At 36.7% G+C, this 21,549-nt stretch overlaps 1 protein-coding gene across 1 annotated transcript in view; it reads left to right on the plus strand.

Moving 5' to 3' along the window:
• ADAMTS20 (ADAM metallopeptidase with thrombospondin type 1 motif 20) overlaps positions 1 to 21,549 on the plus strand; it is a 176,770-nt gene that overhangs the window by 96,340 nt on the left and 58,881 nt on the right. The window contains exons 20-28 of the mRNA XM_054718477.1: positions 329 to 539; positions 671 to 835; positions 1,349 to 1,513; positions 2,749 to 2,868; positions 3,494 to 3,601; positions 4,360 to 4,524; positions 4,877 to 5,167; positions 6,094 to 6,255; positions 9,288 to 9,464. Coding sequence (XP_054574452.1) covers positions 329 to 539; positions 671 to 835; positions 1,349 to 1,513; positions 2,749 to 2,868; positions 3,494 to 3,601; positions 4,360 to 4,524; positions 4,877 to 5,167; positions 6,094 to 6,255; positions 9,288 to 9,464 — 1,564 coding nt within the window. The remainder of the gene's footprint in view (positions 1 to 328; positions 540 to 670; positions 836 to 1,348; positions 1,514 to 2,748; positions 2,869 to 3,493; positions 3,602 to 4,359; positions 4,525 to 4,876; positions 5,168 to 6,093; positions 6,256 to 9,287; positions 9,465 to 21,549) is intronic.

Consider the following 21,549-nt stretch of genomic DNA (forward strand, 5'->3'; position numbering starts at 1 on the left):
CCGACCAGCTACATTTTTATCTAAGTGGAGAGCAAGTTCAGTTTTCTTGGGAAAAAAGTAATATTTCTAACCAAAAAAAAAAACACACAAAAAAATTCAAGTGCTTATACCGTTTGAATACACAACACCTCTGGGACTCATTTTCTCATCTATAAAATGAAAGTTTGGGCTGTGTGATCTCTAAGAATTTTTTTTTATTTAGAATTCAATGACATACAAAATATTTTCAGATGGCTTGCTTATCGACTTTCACACAGTTTTCTGAGTCTGATTTTTAAGATGCATCAGTTGTCACACCTCCTAAGTGTATTAGCATCCTTCCCGCTAGGTGGCACATCATCGGCAAAAGTGAATGTTCATCCCACTGTGGTCAAGGATACAGGTCCTTGGATGTCCACTGCATGAAGTATTCCGTTCATAAAGGACAGACTGTCCCAGTAGATGACCACTACTGCAGTGACCAGCTGAAACCTCCTACCCGAGAGCCCTGCCATGGCGACTGCGTGTTAACAAGGTGGCATTATTCAGAATGGTCCCAGGTACAAAGAAAAAGTATTACTTAAGAAAAGTTACTCCTTTTTTCCTAATTAAATATTTGTTTCTCTAAAGCATACTTTTATTAAGGTCCCCCCCACCCCCATTTGTCTCCACTTTTTTGTTTGTTTTTCAGTGTTCCAGGAGTTGTGGAGGAGGGGAAAGGTCTCGAGAATCTTATTGTATAAATCACTTTGGCCACCGTCTTGCTGACAGAGAATGCCAAGAGCTTCCCCAAGTGATGACTGAGAATTGCAATGAATTTCCCTGTCCCAGTTGGGCTACCAGTGAGTGGAGTGAGGTAACATTAAACATACGAGGCTTAGAATTATTATGATATTGTGTAGGAAAGCTTTGCAATATAAGGCTTTATGTAATTCAGAACTACTTAATTTTACTTTATTTCACTTTGCAAATAACATGGTTGTCGTGGCAATGAAAATTAGTAAGTAGTTTGGTTTGTTCTCAAAATATTTACAGTATCTGGCTAACAGTAACCTTAACTGGTGTTTAATCTGTAGCCATTTTCCTAAGAAAGTCCCACTGTCCACCGTAGCATAAGATACCTACTTGTTCTAAGGTTATCTTTGTACCTTTGTTTCTAGGCCAAATAGATGTTGCACTGAGATTTGGGCAGCAAGTGTTGGTGGCTGGTCTCACCCAGTGAATATCTCTAGAGGAGTGAAGAGAAAAAAAGTCCTTAGGAATGGTCTTTCAGCTGCATTTTAATATGCAAATGAATCATTGTGTCGTTTTGCAGGTCATTGTATTGATTAATATTGAAAATAAGTAATGGTCAGTGATGTTCTTACAGTGTCCTGTTACATGTGGAAAAGGAACAAAGCAGCGGCAGGTGTGGTGTGAACTGAATGAAGATCATTTGAGTGACGGCTTCTGTAATCCAAGTACCAAACCTGAATCCCTGAGACCATGTGAGCTTCATACATGTGCTTCCTGGCAAGTCGGACCCTGGGGTTCTGTGAGTATATGATAAGGGTTTTTCTGATTTAATCTATCTTTACAGAATAGCACAGACAATGTGGTATATTTATTCTTTTAGTAGATGCAGCTAAATTTGATTGATTTGTTGGAAAAATACCATTGCAACAGTAAACCCTTACCTGCAAAATTTTCTCAGTAGTGCTATTAATTTGTTCTGGTAACTATTTCAGCTTTGGCTTTGAATTTACTTTTAACCAAGATGCCACAAATTTTGTGCTTTCATCAGCTTTGTTTATAAATATTTTCATGTTGTTTCTAACTATCGTTACTGTATTTAGAACAGGCCTTGCTTAGAAGGTTTGCCAACAAGGAAGCTAGGAATGTGCAGGATGAGGCATAGTCAGGCTGGACGGGTGGGTGGGGGGGCACTTTATTATCCTGTGGCAGGTTGCCACCGTTGATGGGAAACCTTCTCCCATCTTCCCCTTGACTTTGTCTTAATGCTCTTCCTTCTATATCTCTTTGGAATTTACTCAGCATGTGTGTGTTACATGCTAGTGAGTCAGCCCGGACTCCCGGGGACCCTATGAATGGGTGATGTCCACAATGGACTATCTTTAGCAGTCCTGCTCAGCTCTGTAGACACATATCAATGGCTTCTTTATGGAGTCAACCCCTCTGATATTTAGTCTTCCACTTTTTCCTGCTGCCTTCCATTCTTCCCGCATTATTCTTTTCCAAAGAAAACCCTGCCCTCTCATGATGTGCCCAGAGTAGTATAGCTTCAGTTTTGTCATTTTGCCTCTAGTGATAGTTCAGGCTTAATTTACTCTAGGGACCCACCTGTGTATCTTTCTGACACCTTGCCCAGGATATCCACAGACCTCTTCTCCAACACTGTATTTTGGTTAATCAATTTAGCCTACTAGATGACATACATGCACCAGCTAGATTTGGGGGGAAAATTATTTAGTTTACCTAAATTCTATTGACTCTGCCTCCACAATGTTAGGTCTCTATTGATATTTTCACATGATTATGTTTTAAAGATACAACAATAACTGCCAATCTAAATGTCAATACTTCATTAATATGTATATAAGTTTGAATAAATATATAAAGAGAGTAAATTTACTAATATTTAGTCTAGAATCTGGTATCAAAAACTAATAAAAAGATCTACTGAAAGTATATTAATTGCATTTATTAAAAATGTAAGTTTCTGTAATTTTTAAATAATGAAGCTGTTTGATATCTGCTTCTGTTCTTCAGTGCACAGCCACCTGTGGACATGGGTATCAGATGCGTGCTGTGAAGTGTGTCGATGAGCTGCTCAGTGCCATGTTGGATGACCGAGTGTGCTATGGAGCTAGTCGCCCCAGTGACAGGCAGGTAAAGGACACCTCTTCCTGGATTTTAGAAAAGAAAGATTTATGATACAGGAGGATTATTGATGTGTTAAAATTGTTTCCACGTGTATTTTCCCCACTCTATGCCTTATGAACATGTGTGTGCATACTCATCAGAGAGAACTTATTGTTGTTGGTTTTGCCAGCCTTATAGCTTTAGTAATGCTTTTTTTATTCTTTAGCTGCCATTGGATCACTCATTTAACATATATTTCCATCCTTTGAATTATAGAAGCAGGGATTGTAGTTCATAAATATCATGAACTTTTGAAGTGTGTGGTACTGTTTAAGGTAGTGTGTGTTCATTCAAAATGTTTCAGTTCAGCGATATTTTTGAAGGACTATAGCTCTTTTCTTTTTCAACCATCAGAAAAAAACAACCCAAACTTTAGGATTCAGAATCATATTATCCACTTCAAGCCCTTGATGTACTTTATACTTTTTTTGGGGGGTGAGGGGGGGACAACTCTTTACAGTGTTTGTTTGCAATTGAGTAGTAACTGTACTTGAATTAGGTATGTGCAAGAAGAAATGAAGCATAGGATTTAATATACATCAGAGTGATTAGTTAATTGATGCTTTATAAGATCCATTTTTCTTTTGAACAGGACTGCATCGTGACACCTTGCCCAGTTATCCCTAAAATTGGGACCACTTCGTTACCAGCTATTCCCATGGGAAAGATAGCACAGTGGCGATATGGTTCTTGGACTCCAGTAAGTGAATTTTATTAGGAGGTACAGTATTTCTACTATTGGAGGCTTTTAAATATCGCCACAGTGGTTGCTACAGATTTGCCAAATTAATGTATGCATTCATTCTCAGGTATTTTGATGGTTGGAAGGAGTTTGGGATTTAGAAATAGGTATTTAATGGCCAAATCCTACTGTGTCTTTCAAGGACTCTGTGTCTCTAGGCAAGAAACTTAGGTTTTTCTGGGACTATTTTCTAATCTACAAAATGGGGGTAATATGTCACAGGTTGTGAGGAGAAGCAGATGGGACATGAAGCTTTTTATCCACCTTTATTTAAACTACTGACATTTTCATGTTTTTCAAAACTGAAAGCTTTGCTTTAAGCTGATGTGGTATATATTTTAAAGCTTTGCATATTCTCTGAATCAATGATGGGTTCATATCTATTATTTAGGCTTTCCAAGGTATTTTAAATAAGTATCTTAGTGTTTTCTTATATAAAATGCTTTTAATATCTCTAATTTGCAAATAATTAATCAGTATTCCAGGAAGTTGATTGTTTTGTTCTCATTACCATAAATGTTTAATTTGTGAAATTTATGATCTAAACTGACTCAGGTATTCACTGCCCTGTCATTGACTCAGAAGGGATGCCAGGTGATAGCATTGTGATTTGATTTTTCAAGAAACTTGATGTTTTAGAAGTTGGAGCGATAGCTATGTGTGCGGGAAGTAGGAGAGGCACTGTATAACACCTTGGTATCATTCAATTTTTTAAGTGCTCCGCATCTTGTGGAAGAGGCAACCAAGCCCGCTATGTAAGCTGCCGCGATGCTCATGACGGAATAGCAGATGAATCATATTGTGCACATTTACCTCGACCTGCTGAAATCTCCATCTGTTTTAGCCCTTGTGGGGAGTGGCAAACAGGGGATTGGTCTCCTGTAAGTATTTTTATGAGAAAAAAAATGAAATGAGCAATTTAAATATAATTAAGAAGTACAGTTGGCAGTTATAAAATAGTGACGGGGGATGTAAAATACAGCATAGGGAATATAGTCAATAATATTGTAATAACTCTCAATGTTCCAGGTGAGTACTAGACTTATGAGGGTGCGGGCAGGGGAGGATAACTTCATAAGTTATATAAATGTCTAACCGCTATGCTGTATACCTGAAACTAACATAATATTGAATGTTAACTGTAATTGAAAAATAAAAAAATTTAAAAAATTTAATATTGAGTATAATCTTGTAGTTTACTATGTTATGAATGTTGTCTAAATTTGTGATCAGTGTTCCGCTTCCTGTGGCCATGGAAAAACAAATCGACAAGTTTTATGCATCAAGTACCATCAGCCAATTAATGAGAATCACTGTGACCCTGAAGTTCGCCCTTCAGCAGAACAAGAATGCAATGTGGCAGCCTGCCAGCCCTCGTACAGCAACTTTCCGAGTTCCTCTGAGCAGCCAAACCATTTTCCAGGCAGGAATTTTCCATTAACTCACAAACCAGAAGATAATGAAAAGTGGGGGGTCCATCCATCAATCAGAGGAAACCAATGGAGAACAGGACCATGGGGATCGGTAAGCTATCTTTATTGAGTTATATTAATTCTGTAATTTTGTTATATTATAGCCTTTTAACGGATATGTATGTAATGACATCAAATGCTTTTAATGCTAGGTTTATCTGACGATCAATAGTTTAAATCTTAAAGGGATTAAGCAAATTTTGATATAGATAACAAATCCCCAGAGTTCTTATTGAATTATACTAATGTGATGTTATGCTTACAGAAGAATGCATTTAAAAACAATTAGATTACAGTCCATTTTAATAAAAGCAAAAAGAAAATCTTTTAAGACTACAAAGGTTTATGAAAAAATCAAACCCAGAAATTGGTAGCAGTGCAGCAGGCTGGTGTAAAAATATGATAAACTACAGAAGGTACGATTGTATTTCATATAGAACATGAAATTATTGACACAAAATAAAGAAACACACAATATAAAAGTTAAGTAACTTAACACTAGTTATTCCTTCATATTGAGACCTTAAAAATTTTAATTCATTTTTATTTAATACTTAGGAAAAAGGTGAATTTTCTATTGCAAGCTTTTTTAAGACACCACTTTTTCACGGATTGGATGACTCAGCATTATACAGATGCAAATTCTCCCCAAATTGGCATGTAGACTCCATGAAATACCAGTCAAACTTTCACTCCTTGTAGGGGACAGAGACTGATAACTTGTTTCTGAAATGTATATGAAAATTAAAAAGTCAAGAATAGTAAAAAATAAACACAAAAACACAGTCACCCTTTCATCAACAAACTCTAATGCAGCCCCTACTAAAACTCAAGTGTTCTGATAGATTTTCTCAATTCAAATTATGATTCCAATAAAGGGAGTTTTTAGGTGGGGATTTTGAATTTGAGTCAAAATCACAATTTTTTTCACCATATAACTTCATGATGTGGATCTGTAGTTGTGTTTTGTCTTGTCAGTGCTCCAGCAGCTGTGCTGGCGGCGTTCAGCGTCGGGTTGTGGTCTGCCAGGATGAAAACGGACAGAATGCCCATTACTGTGATGTGGCCGCCAAACCCCCCGAGGCAAAGCACTGTGACTCAGGACCCTGTCCACAGTGGAACTATGGGAGCTGGGGAGAAGTAAGTCAAAGCATTTCTTAAACTTGTAGATAGTACGACATCTCTGAAGACCAGAAGTTAAGCACTTCCCACTGTTAGCTGATGGGTAATCTTACTATACTACACTATGCAGAAATATGTTTTTTATTTTTTATTGAGTTACTACAACCATGTTCTACTCATAGATATTCTATCTCTAGAGGCCCGGTGCACGAATTCGTGCACCAGTGGGGTCCCTTGGCTCTCCAACATCCCCCGAGGGATTCCGGATTGCAAGAGGGAGCAGCCCAGACTGAGAGACTCCACTGATGCACAATCGGGGCTGGGAAGAGACATGGGAGGTTGGCCAGCCGGGAAGGGACTGAAGGAGGGCTCCAGGGTGGGTCTGGCCTGTCTTGCTGAGTGCCAATCGGCTGGACCCCAGCAGCAAGCTAACCTATCAGTTGGAGCATCTGCTCCCTGGTGGTCAGTGCATGTCATAGTGACTGGTTGACCAGTCGACTGTCTGACCCCTGGTGGTCAAATGCATGTCATAGTGAGCAGGTGAGCAGCCTTAGCATATTATTAACATACTAGAGGTCTGGTGAATGAAAATTCCTGCACTGGAGAGGGGGTCCCTCAGCCCGGCCTGCCCACTCTGACAGTCCGGGAGCCCTCAGGGGCGGGAGGTGACCTGGCGATCAGGGGAAGGCGACGCCCCCATCACACATCTGCTGCTGCCATGGCTGGCAGTGCAAGCCTCGGCTGGCCCTAGTTACCTGAGCCTCAGGCGGCCCTGCGTGTCTGGGCAGCCGTCATCTGAGGCTTGCCTGCACCTCGGGCGTTGGCTGGGCAGCTGACATCCGAGGCTTGCCTGTGCCTTGGGCTGGCCCTGGGCGGCTGGGGGCTGAGGGCGGGTCCGGCTGCACCATGTGCCAGTCGCCCCCCTGGGTAGGCTGAAAGGACTAGGGGACTCCAGTGGGTCTGAAGTGACTGAGCACTGCCATCTTGTGGCTATGGGCGCTGCCAGCTTTTGTGATGGTGTGATGGTCAATTTGCATATTCCCTCTTTATTAGATAGGATTACGCTTTGATTGGTTGAACTGCCGACTGAACGACCAGACACTTTGGATATTAGGTTTTTATTATATAGGATGGTATATATTACTCACTCATGACAGGAAATACATAATCCAGATTTTAAAACAGAATCTAATAAGGCTAGCCAATATGTCTATGAATCTAATGTCTTTCTAAAATTAATATATTAATGTCTTAATTTCTTAGAAAATTAGATCGACATATAGGCCATGTTTATATCTTATTACTGAACCATTATTTGATGAATCTCTTAAACAGAGAGTTGACGATTATTGAGCACTTTATTTTTGTCCTGGCATTCTTCTAGTTACTTTGAATCCGAAGATAACTTTCAAAATGGTTATAATGATACCAGTCTTGCCTGTATTATGGGTGAGAAGAATGAGAAAGAAATTGGCATTGGATGAATAAAATAAACCACCAATTTAATTAGTCAAATGTTTTTGCTTCATAGGAAATTTGGAAATTATTTTTAAAGATACACTTCTGACCAATAGCTTATATATATCAAGTAACATTTATATTTCTCAACTTAGGTATGTTTATTGTGAATATTCAAGTAATATGAAAAATTATGTAGAGACTAGAGGCCCGGTGCATAAAATTTACTCGGGGGGGGGCCTCAGCCCGGATTGTGACAGGGCGCAGGCCAGGCTGAGGGACCCCCACCGGTGCACAATTGGGGCCAGGGAGGGACACGGGAGGTTGGCCAGCTGGGGAGGGACCACGGGAGGGCTCCAGGGTATGTCTGGCCCGTCTTGATCAGTCCCAATCAGCCAGACCCCATCAGCAAACTAACCTACAGGTCGGAGCGTCTGCCTCTTGGTGTTCAATGCACATCATAGCGACTGGTTGACCAGTCAACTGTCTGCCCCCTGGTGGTCAGTGCATGTCATAGCTGCCTTAGCATATAATTAGCATATTATGCTTTGATTGGTTGAACAGATGATGGGACACAGCATATTTATTATATAGGATAAGAACTTTTAAACTATTGATACATTTCCTGCCAGACTTCTGTTTTATAGTGGACTAGAAATAGGGTCATATTACCCATGCTGCTTTGCCACCTGCTGTCTTTATGTAATATATACTGAACATCTTTCCATGTTTATAAATTTAGATCTGCCTTATTAGCTTTCATAGCTACAGAGTAATCCTATCTAATAAAGAGGGAATATGCAAATTGACCATCACACCATCACAAAGATGGTGGCACCCATAGCCACAAGATGGCAGTGCCCAGTCCCCTCAGCCCCACCAGAGTCCCCCAGTCCTTTCAGCCCAGCCAGGGGGGCAGCAGGCGCATGGTGGGGCCAGACCTGCCCTCAGCCCCGCATCTACCCAGGGCCGGCCCAAGGTGCAGGCAAGTCTTGGCTGGATGTCAGCTGCCCAGCCGACGCCCAAGGCACAGACAAGCCTCGGATGGCTGCTGTCCAGCCGCCCAGGGCCACCCAAGGCTCAGGTAACCAGGGCCGGCCGACGCTTGCACTGCCAGCAGTGACAGCAGCAGAGGTGTGATGGGGGCGTCACCTTCCCCTGATCGCCAGGTCACCTCCCGCCCCTGAGGGTCCCGGACTGTCAGAATGGGCAAGCCGGGCTGAGGGACCTCCCCCTCCAGTGCATGAATTTTCATGCGCTGGGCCTCTAGTCTATTGATAAGACACTGTACATTATGTAGTTAAAACCTAAGTAAATCAGTTTTGCCAGGCCCTTAATCTACCAAGAGTCTATATTATAGATCCTTCATATTTTATTGAACTATCTTATGGTACTAATTCTCAAAATTCTATTTTTTTAAATTTTGGAAACAATACTTTTACTTACATTTTGCCCAGGAAGAAATGTTGACAATTATGAAGAAAGGATAAACTTTAAACTGTAGCATTACTAATTATGCATTAAACATTGAATAAAGCAACATAATATTCTCTTTAAAGCCACATAGTTTCAAATTTTCTTCTTATTTTTAGTGTACACAAACGTGTGGAGGAGGAATAAAATCAAGATTTGTAATATGTCAATTTCCCAACGGCCAAGTGTCACAGGAGCAAAACTGTGAAATTTTGAACAAGCCACCTAGTGTGGCACAATGTCATGTGCATGCTTGCCCTGATGATGTCTCATGGCATCGGGGACCATGGAAATCGGTACGATAGTATTCTTATTCTTAACCTTTTTGTTTTGTTTCACTGTGTCCCTTTTACTTTCACTTCCTTTTTTTATAAATTGTGATGCACACTATGTCTTCTCCTTATGTTTTTAAGGAGACCATTGGTCATCTTGGCTTGTGTTATTAAATATGATAGTTTGGAAGAACAATCCATTCAATTTCAAGTACTGTAATATATATATATATAATAGTTTTATATGTATTTATTTTTTTACAAGTGAATTTTGAACCATAGTCCTATTCTAATTGAAATATTTTACTCTGGTACATCTTTTGCTTGCCCTCTAATCAGAAATGTTTACTATTTACATTTGTATCTAATGTTAATGTTGTGCTTGTAACAATGGCAAATTAAGGCGGTGTGTTGTTTGAGTGCATAACTGTATGTGGCTTTCTTTTGTCTGTCAATGTCTAGTTACTGATCCAAAAGCAAGTAACGTTCTTTAAAACTTTTTTTTATTATTGTTAAACTTAGTATTTTGCTTTGAAATGTGAAAATATTATATAAAAGTAAAGATAGAGAATTTTACATTGCTAAAGTAAATTAATTGTTTACAGTTTGTTACATACATCATGGAAAAGTATGATTTATATAGTAATTTATATGAAAATTCATTTCTTCCACTGTGTGGAGTTACTGGGTTTGGGGGATGTTTTAAATTTTTTGTTTATTTTTTGGAGCCATAGACAAAATTCATAAATATTGTTTGTGAATGGTTTATTTTTTCTAGTATTTTTCAAATATTCAGGCTTTGAAAAATAATTAATTTATATATATATATATTGAGATTAGCATTTTGGTCACTTTTGATATTTTAAATCATGAATAACCAAGTACACTTCTTTCAGGTGAAAACTGATTTGAGTCTATAATCTATTTATAATTAACTTTATACAACTAAACAGTTCTGCATTTGAAAAACAATTATAACTCTGGTTTTATAACCAATTTTGATGTGTACAGTTGTTTTTCTTTGTCCAAGTTAAAGTGTTACAGTGATAAGTAAACCCATGTTTCCACTAATGCTATTTGAAAAGTACTAGTAGGTCATATTCTAATTTAGGCAGAAATTCATCTTTACAATCAAAGTGTGACTGATGATATAAAACAGCAGAACATTTTAACTTCATAGGAGGATCTTAAAGTTAAGTTGTGCATCAGAGTACCATCATTTTGTGGGAATTAACAAGACATATTTTGCCATAGGAAGCATCTACATGTATACTTCATATAAAGTTTACTGACCATCTATTATACCCTAGGCTCTAGGCTACAGAGATAGTAAAGATGTTTCTTACTCCTGTGGAGTTTACAATCTAGTTGGAGAGATTTAAAATACTATAGCAACAACACAGAAAGGTATCATTTTTTTGTTAGCCATCTTAGATTGAAAATTCACTTTCTCTTTTCTAGATCTCTATATTTTCTTTCATTTTATTGGTTTTAGTTTGCAAGCGTAGGTCTTAATAAGGCTATGGATTGCCCTCTTGGAATTTTGCCCCAATTAGGAAAGCAGACTCCTAACCACTAATTAGACATTGAATCGTAATGGCATTTGTTTCCAAGCACAAGGTTTTATTTTTCCCTACTCATTCATGGCTTCATTAATTCTCAGAGCATTAAACATTTACGTAATGTCTTCTGCTTTGGGCTAGTTATTGAAGTAACTAAAATTCAGTGTTTTGGAGTCTGATTTTCTACTTAAGGGGTCAGCAAACTACAGTCAATGGATTAAATCTGGCCTATGGCCTCTTTCGTAAATAAGTTTTATTGGAACACAGTGAAGCACATTTGTATGTGTTATCTATGGCTGCTTTTGCATTATAAAGCAGAGATGATTAGTTGCAATAGAGACTGTATGGCCCTCAAAGCTGAAATATTTACTATTTGGCCCTTTCTAGGAAAAGTTTGCTGACTTCTGTTTTATTTAGTAAACTTTAAAATGCTTTTAAAATTTAACATAAAATGTAATTATAGTTATAGAATATTAGAATTACTAATGTTCATTTGGGGTCAGTTTTAGATTTTTTAACTCTTTGTTTCATTTTTTAAAACAACTTAAGGTCTATCAATCTTCTCTATATATTCACTGTGGTATTCACAGAATTTTTTTCCAGCTTTATGACATATAATTGGTCTATATCATCACGTAATTTTAATGTGAACAGCGTCACACATTTACATATTGTGTTGGAATATATGATATTCCAAGATATTTATTTGTATCATGCTTGTTTTTGTATGTAAATGATATCATAAGGGAAAAACCTTGAATGTTCACTAAAGTCCTGTGCATAGATGACTTCTTCAATCTCACAAAAATAAATGAACAAGGAAACAATAACAGCCACAAATTATAAATAGTAAGACAGAATTACACAATTCATTGCCTACTGCATATCTATTCCAAATGGAGTTCATTGAATAATTCAGTCTTTGCACTAATGAAGAAATGTAATCTTTATTTTTCTGATAAATTGAAGGTGAATTTTAAAAATCACAAATGTTTATATCAGAATTTTTACAAACTTATTTATTTACCTTTATATGTATAAAGTATATATATATATATATCTCATTAGAGTTCCTGGATTCCTTTTATTATATGAAGAATTTCACTCCTTAAATTAGCCTTTTATATTAAAAGAGTTTAAGGGATCTGAAGTTTTGTTAAAGTTATATATAACCTTTTACCTCTTTCAGTATTGCTACATATTAGCCAAACTTCCAAATACCTCTTATTAACATATCAGTTTAATATTCTTTCATGGATAATTTTAATTTCAACAGGTCCTGTTCACTAGATTAGAAAATTAAGAATGTGTGTGTATACGTATGTGTATACATATACATATATATCAATGTCATGAAATTTCAGAAACACTTTTCATTTTAAAGCAAAATTAAAAATATGAAATGCTAAATCATTAAAATGTAACTAAGAAGAAAAGTTGTTATTGTACATTTAAATTTTCTCCATGTTGTGGGAAATCTTGTAATAACTTACAACTATGATTAAAGAAAGGAATAAATAAGTCTTAACCTATGTCTGTCAATTTAATGATTATTTTTTGGGATTAGTCAATGTAAAATGATTGTATTTTAACCCTTGTTATTAATAACATGTGTTGTGGCTTTGTGCTTTGCCTAATTCGTATGTATATGTTGTATTTTTACTCCTTGGATTAATACCCAAAATGTTTTAAGTCATTGAACAAATCTTTTATTGTAACGAATGCCTCTTTTCTTTTGGTGGTATATTTTCCTTAAATAACAACTTTTCATTTCTATAATTAAACATTTAATTGTTTAAATAGTACATGTTTTTATAATTTTACTTAGTATATGTATAAGCTGCTGCTATTTTTCAGATAATTTTTAGAAACTAACATTGATATTAAAATATATGATTTGTTTAGTTATCAATTTTTAAATACTAGAAATTTTATAATTTCCTTTTATATGTTATAAACAATAAAAATTTATGATACAAAGTTACTTAGTACATTAAAAATAAATGTGCTTATGATCAAGATAGCCTTTAAAAGGTAAGTGAAGTTTTACTTTGCTTTTTCATATATATATATTTATATATATATATAGTATGGAATATTACATATAACATAATCAAACTGTTGCAACAAATGTTCTTTAAATAAATTTATATTAATCTCTGTATTTTCCCACTAAGTCTCATTTAAGTGATTCATTTTCCTACATGTTTTTATTCCCTACATAGAATGAAATCATATTTGGTAAGACAAATAATGAGTACTTCAGTGTGTTCTGGGATTGGTGATGACCTAGAAGAAGTAAAGAGAGTATTCTTTTCCATTAAAGATTGTTTTTTTTTTCACACAAAAATAAGAAAATTGTTTTTAAAAAATGAAATCTCAATACTTGAACCCTCTTGATTCTGGCACTTTCCCTCAAAGTGTTTTTTTTTTTAAAGAATAGACTTCTGTAACTTTTTGTAATATATATATATATTATATACATATATATAACCTGTATAAGTATATATATATATATACATATATATATATATATATATAAATCTCTATATAAAATATAGTGTGTATACTAAATATATATACAGAATGCAACAAAAGTACTTCCAGAAGTGATTAGTGGTAGCAGCACACACCCAGTAAATCTGCAGTTTGTTGATTTTAACAGCTTTGTGTAACAAAAGAACATTGAGGGTCTGAAAAGAGGGGTTAGGCTGCTTGAGTCAACTGCTATTATGTAATTGACTGACCCTTATATATTTTTATAATATATTTATACATTGCAAACATATTTAATATGTAAGTATATTTTGTGATTTGTAGAATATATGCAAATGTGGCTTTAAAAATATAAGGTGACTATGTAATACTAGCGTTCCCATTGTAGGAAGAATCCTGCAATAGGGTTTCCTGCTGCACTCTACCCCGCCCCGCCTGCTCTCCTCCCTTCTCCCCCGCCCCGCCTTCTCCGCCAGCCCACCTGCTTTTCTCCCTTCTCCTCCAGCTCGCCTGTTCTCCTTCCTTCTCCCCCAACCCTGCCTGCGCTCCTCCTTTCTCCCCCACCCCGCCTTCTCCGCCAGCCAGCCTGCTCTCCTTCCTTCTCCCCGGCCCCGCCTCTGCTCATCCCTTCTCCTCCCCCCGGCTTGCTTGCTTCTCTGCAGCTTGCTCCCTTCTGCAGCTCCCTTGGCTTCTTTCTACGCTGTCTTGATATGCAAATCAACCGCCATCTTGGTTGGGGTAATTTGCATACTCATCGTGATTGGTTGGTGGGCGTGGCTTGGCTGGTGGGCATGGCGAAGGTGCGGTCAATTTGCATATTTGTCTATTATTAGGTAGAATTAAACATAATTTTTACTTTATGAGGAACACTTCTCTCACTGAAGTATTGTTATAATTATCTCATTTTAAAGAAAATGATAGAATGTTTTATTAATTTTGAAAATCTTTTATCAACACTACTATAGCAGTTCAAAAATCTGGTTGTTTCAATATGTGATATCAGTAGCTTCCATAGCTGAAAAATTACCTTGCTAAAATACATACCTTCATAAAGCCAAGTTTATCACTAATGCTCCTTTCATATACTAATAAGTGATTTTAAATCCAGTATACTAATTATTCAAAACATTTGCTGAAATTTGTCTCACAAATTTTCAATTTTCCTTGATGTCATTCAGTTCTTAAAGTACTGGAAAGAGTAATATTTTTGTATTTTAACAAATGGCATTCATGTTTAATACAAATTTGAAAGATTTGGAAGCTATTTAAACAGATGAGAAAACTTTCCTTCAAAGTTTTAAATATATGCATTTCTGAGAGTTTTTATAGTTGGCATGCTGTTAATGATAACATCACATAATACTAGAAATTAGTAAAATTTTCCAAAAGCAGAGGCTTTCTCATTCACTCTTAAATATCTCCTTTACCTTAAAAGATACAAGATGGGTCTTTTAAAAAAATTATCTATTAAATATCACATTTTTGTCACACTATCATAGGAAAAAAATTAGCAAATGTGGAACAAGCTTCTTTTTGTAGTGAAAAAATTAGAAAAGTCATGATAATTATGAGATCAGTCAAGTTTGTGTTTGAAGAGAGTAAAAAACTTGGACAATGAGCCGAGTTTATTTGAGAGCATTGGGATTACAAACCGCAGGTTCAGGGCCCATTTGATGGAACGTAACTTGATTTTATATATTAGTCTCATGTAAGAGGATGTACTTTTGCTTTCACCAAGAGAAATGTAAACTTTCATTTACTAAAACAATTTGAAGATATTCTTAAGACTGCTGAAATGTTAACCATGAAGTTTATCCTAGATCTTGTAGTTGAGTGAGTTGTGAGGTTAGAATGCCTAGGCTTGAGTCAACTGCTATTATGTAACTGAGTGACCTTTACCAAATTACTTAACATTTCTTAGAGATTATTTTCATAGGCTAGAAATAGTAGCTACCTAAAGAAGACATTTTATTAGGGTTAAATGGAGCAATAGGTAAAGTGGTTGGCATGGAGCGTGCTACATAAAGGCTCAATATATGTTGCTTGTCATTATCACTTACCCAATAATAAATAGATATTTCCTAGGAATTCACCCAGGAGCTAAAAATCCAAATACAGTAGATAAAGCTAATAACACGAGAGCCACTGAAGCAAGTTATAGTCTAGTATGAGAGAAATCAGTTTGAACTGGAGTTGTTGTTTTTTTAATTTTTATGGAAATAAGATATCCAGCAGAATTTGAAGTCATAAAGGTACAGTTTAATGAATTTCCCAAAGTGAACACATATGTGTAGCCTGCACCCAAATGGAAAATAGTGGCCCCAGAAATTCACCCATGTATTCCCTTAAAGTCACCCAAAAGGTAACCCCTATTCTGACATCAAATATTATAGGTAAGTTGCCTGCCTTTGAACTTTATCTAAATGGGATTTAATTTGCTAGTGAGAGTAGCAATGTTAGGTTTGTGAGATTCATTCATGTGTGTAATTTTAGTTTTTCATTGCAGTCTAGTATTTATTGTATAAATTGAATGAATATGATTTGTATGAATATTTATTTTACTTGACAAGTAGTAGGGATTGTTTTTAATTTGGGACTTACAAATAATGCTGTTAGGAATGTCTTTTGGTGAACATGCATATGTAGATCTATTGGATCTGTAGCCAGCAGTTGAATTGCAGGATCTTAATGTATGCATATGTTTAGGTATAGTAAATTGTATCAGACAACTTTTAAGGTGGTTGTATGAGAATTCCAATTGTTCCACATCCTTATCAACACGGTATTATCAGACTTTTAAATCTTAGTGATTCTAATAGAGGTGTGGTGGTATTTTTTTGTGTGGTTTTAATTTGTATTTTTTGATGCCCAGTTAAAGTGCCTCTCCTTATTTATTACCATGGAATTCTTCTTTTCTGAAGTACCAATTAAAGTCCTGTGTCTGTATTTTTATTGAATTTTCTGCTTTATCTTATTGACTTGTAAGAGTTAAGTTTTTGCTCAGAGTATAAGTCCCTTGTGGGATATATGTATTGAAGAATAGCTTACATTTCAGTCTTCTACTGTCATTCAGTCTCAGCCATAGCTCCTAAGAAGTAGCAATAGTAAAGGAGTTTCCACTTCTTGCCATTAAGTAGGTAGATGAGTGATTCAAAGAAAATGAAAATAAACACATATGAGGAAAACAGTGTGGCTAATGGCTTGTGTCCATAGTGAATGTTTATTTTTAATGACATAAAAATTTTTTTGAAGAGTTACAACTTCCTACTTTGCTAATTTAAGAGAAGAACAATTAGCCCATTTATTTTCCAATTATTTTTTTAAAAAATCCCAATTTATAATCTTCACGAGTTTCTATTTTAATTCATTCAGGAGATATTTATATAGCAGTTACTGTGTATTAGTGATATTTAAGGTATGGAGAGTAAATCAGGACATAAAGTTCATCATACAGCAGGTAAAAAATTTTTTTTAAAGATATATTAAAACAGATGACAATCAAATTATTTTTGCAACTAATGTTCCATTTCTTTATTTAATCTTTATTGTTGAAAGTATTATATATGTTCCTAGTTTTCCCCCATTGACCTTTTCTAACCTGCCCCCACTCCAGGCCTTCACTACCCTATTGTCTGTGTCATATATGCATACAAGTTCTTTGATTGACCTCTTCCTACCTACCCACCTTCTTTTAATGAAATATTTATTAATGGCAATAAGTACTACTCTAAACTAAACTAACAACATAATTGAAAATACTGTATCAAACAGAATTCTGTGAAGGAAAACTTGGATGCAATAATTAAGATTGTCAGCAGGCCTCCTGAGGGCTCCTGGGCTGCCAGAGGGATGTCTGACTGCCAGCTTAGGCCCAATCCCCCCAGGGTGCAGGCCTAAGCCGGCAGGTGGACATCCCTCAAGGGGTCCTGGACTGCCAGAGGATGTAGGCCAGGCTGAGGGCCCCCCACTCCCGAGTGCACGAATTTTTGTGCACCAGGCCTCTAGTATTGTATAAATAATAATGTGTACTCTGTGAGAATATATTATTTTTAAGAGACTGAAAGAATAAAAGGAAATTTATATTGCCACACCAATAAAAACTAACTCTATTCTGCCACCAGATAGAGTTCACATTCTTCCATCTGAGGGAAACTTCTTTACTGTTTATTCATGGGCCTTACGAGAATTTTCACATCTAGAAATAGGGAAGATAATCAGGCATGGCACTTCCCTCACTCTGGGACATTTCTTCAGAGTTAGGAAAGAAGCTCAAAAATAGTAGTTCATAGGGGATCCTGTGTCCATGTCAGCATTTCTCTGCTGAACTTGGCAATATCTCAATCTTAGATGAAACCAGGAGGAGGCCCTTCTTATCTCTACAGGGTGCCACGTAGAATTAGAACAACAACAGCAAAAACTATGAAGAAAGATTACACAAAGCTCTCCGTTTTGTATTACCTTTTTGTAGAACTAAAGATCATTTAACTCTACCTCATTCAGATAAAACAGATTGCATATTTAAAATATCTTTATATGTATACTAGTGGCCTGGTGCACAAAATTTGTGCACAGGGGCGGGGGTGTTCCTCAGCCCGGCCTGCACCCTCTCCAATCTGGGACTCCTCGAAGGATGTCCTACTGCTGGTTTACAGGGATTGGGCCTAAACCGGCAGTCAGACATCCCTCTCACAATCCGGGACTGCTGGCTCCAGCCACTCACCTGCCTGCCTGCCTGCCTGATCGCCCCTAACCACTCTGCCTGCCAGCCTGCTCGCCCCCAACTGCCCCCCGCTGCCAGCCTGCTCACCCCCAAATGCCCCCCGCCAGCCTGATCACCCCCAATTGCCCCCACTGCTGGCCTGCTCACCCCCACCATCCCTCCCTACTGGCCTGCTCACCCCCAATTGCCCCCCTGCTGGCCTGTTCACTCCAAACTTCCCCCCCCTGTCCTGATCACCTCCAACTGACCCCCACTGATGGCCTGCTCACCCCCAACTGGCCCCCCTGCTGGTCTGCTTACCCCCAATGGCCCCTGCCATCCCATCCTGGCCTGATCAACCGCCAGCGACCCAAGGTCCCAGCCCCTCCTTTTTTTCTTTTCCTTTTTTTTTTTTTTTTAGCACCTCCTTGAGCGGAGGCCAGGGCCAGCTGGAAGCAAGTATCTAGGATTTATTTGTCTTCTATAATAGAAACTTTGTAGCCTTGAGCAGAGGCCAGGGCTGGCCAGGAAGCTTGGCTTTATCCATCATCAGGGGCAACCCAAGCCTCCTGCTTGCTCCAGTTCTGTGGCCACCGCCATTTTTGTTGGGATTTATTTATCTTCTATAATTGAAACTTTGTAGCCTTGAGTGGAGGCCAGGGCCAGCCAGGGCAGGTGGGTAGCTTGGCTTCCTCCATTGCCAGGGAAACCCAAGCCTCCTGTTTGCTCCAGCTCCGTGGCCGGCCACCATCTTGGTTGGGTTAATTTGCATATTCACTCCTGATTGGCTGGTGGGCATGGCATGGTGTAGCAGAGTGATGGTTAATTTGCATGTTTCTCTTTTATTAGTGTAGGTGTGTGTGTGTGTATAAAGGTAGAAAGTCTAGCTATTTTTGATAATATATATATACTTTCTACCTTTATATATATATATACTTTCTACCTTTATATATATATATATAAAACCCTCACCCAAGGGTATATATAGAGAGAGAGGAAGAAAGGGCCAGGAGAGTGAAAGAAAGAGAGAGAGAGGAACATCATTCAATGGGAGAGAGAAACATCAAAACATCAATTGGGCCTTCTGTATATGCCCAACCAGGGATCGAACCCACAACCTAAGTATGTGCCCTGACTAGGAATCAAACTGGCAACCTTTCAGTGTATAGGACTACACTCAACCAACTGAGTCACTGGCCAGGCTGTTCATATATTTTTTCTACATGGCATTCATTCATTCATTCATTCATTTGTAAACATTTATAGATATGGTTTCTGCCTTTATTGAGTTTAGAATTCTCACTTATAATTCACTTCACCAACTGTAGTATTTGGGCATATAAAGGTAGAAAGTCTAGCTATTTTTGATGATACGTAATTTATACATGAAACTCACCCTAATATCCTAATTTTTATGGTGTTAGTAGGTATTCTATTTACTTAGATATGGCAAAGTAGACTGTTAAGAGTATGGTCTATAGTGAGGAGTGCTTTAGAGATATTTTTTGTGTTTTATAGAATTAAAAATTATCTCAAAGTTTTTCTGTCAAACTATGAAGATTTTTTATGGTTACTTTTAAATTCAAAATATGGAGAAAACCATGTTATGAATGATACTCATAGATTGGGGAAATTTTTTCTTATATATTTCTTGATTCTTAGGAAGTCTAAAGAATTTTTTAAAAGGGAAATTGATTGGAAAGATTTTAGCTTGTGGTTAAAACAAAAAGCAGCTTCCTCTTTGGAAATCTCTTTTATCAGAAACTAAAATTTAAAAGTCTGGGAGTAACTTTAGAATTTCATTTAGGTACCTGATATCTCAATAAAAGAAGCAATATAAAATGATCAGATTTATTTGATAATTTTTAAGAACTAAACGGTGGCATATTCTCCTACCAAATAAAGCCCCATAATTCAGATACACAGAAATCTGCATTTTCTCATTTGAATAAACAATATAATATTTCTTCTACAAAAGAATATATTATTTCAACAAGTTTTTTGACTGAAGTACCACAGTTTTTATTTTAATTTTTTAATAGTTACAGTTTACATTAAATATTATTTTGTATTAGTTCCAGGTGTACAGCATAGTAGTTAGACAATCAAATACTTTACAAAGTGTTACCCCTCAGTATTCCCAGTATCCACCTGGCACAAACATAGCTATTACAACATTTTTTACTCTATTTCCTATGCTGTACTTTACATCCCCATGACTATTTTGTAACTACCAATCTGTACTTCTCCAACCCTTCACCATTTTCACCCACTCCCACAACACCCTCCTTCTGGCAACGATCAATTTGTTCTCTGAATCTAATCGTTTGTTTTGTTTTTTATATTGTTCTTTAGATTCGACATGTAAGTAAAATCATATAGCATTTGCCTTTCTCTGTCTGACTTATTTCACTTAGCAAAATGCTCTCTAGAACCATATATGCTGTCACAAATGTTAAGATTCCATTCTTTTTTATGGCTGAGTAATATTCCATTGTATATATGTCCTTCTTCTTTAAACGCTCATCTACTAATAGGCACTTGGGTTGCTTCCATATCTTGGCTATTATAAATAATGTTGCAATAAATATAAAGGTGCATATATTCCTTTGAAGTAGTATCTTAGATTTCTTTGGATATATACTCAGAAGTGGGATCGCTGGGTCATAGGTAGTTCTATTTTTAATTTTTTGAGGTAACTCCATACTGCTTTCCACAGTGGCTGCACCAATCTACAGTCCCATCAACAGTTAAGAGTTCACTTATTTCCATATCCTTGCCAACACTTGCTGTTTGTTGACTTATTGATGGTAGCCATTCTGCAGATGTGAAGTGATATCTCTTTATAGTTTTAATTTGCATTTCTCTGATGATTAGTGACTTTGAGCATCTTTGCATACGTCTGTTAGCCACCTGTATGTCTTCTTTGGAGAAGTGTCTATTCAGATCCTTTGCCCATTTTTTAAATTGGATTTTTTTTTTTTTGGTGTTGAGTTGTGTAAGTTCTTTATAAATTTTGGAAATTAACTGCATATCAGATGTATCATTGGCAAATATGTTCTCCCATTCAGTAGTTGTCCTTTCATTTTGATGATGGTTTCCTTTGCTGTGCAAAGACTTTTAGTTTGATGTAGCCCTATTTTTTTCTCTTGTTTTCTTTGCCCAAAGAGATATATCAGAAAAAATAATACTAAGAGAAATGATTGAGATTTTACTGCCTTTGTTCTCTTTTAGGAGTTTAGCTTTAAGTCTTTAATCCATTTTGAGTTTATTCTTATGTATGGTGTAACAAGGTGGTCTACTTTCATTTTTTTGCATCTATCAGTCCAATTTGTCCAACACCATATATTGA

The sequence above is a fragment of the Eptesicus fuscus genome, chromosome 7, assembly GCF_027574615.1.
Source record: "Eptesicus fuscus isolate TK198812 chromosome 7, DD_ASM_mEF_20220401, whole genome shotgun sequence".
In the NCBI taxonomy this organism is placed as follows: domain Eukaryota; kingdom Metazoa; phylum Chordata; class Mammalia; order Chiroptera; family Vespertilionidae; genus Eptesicus; species Eptesicus fuscus.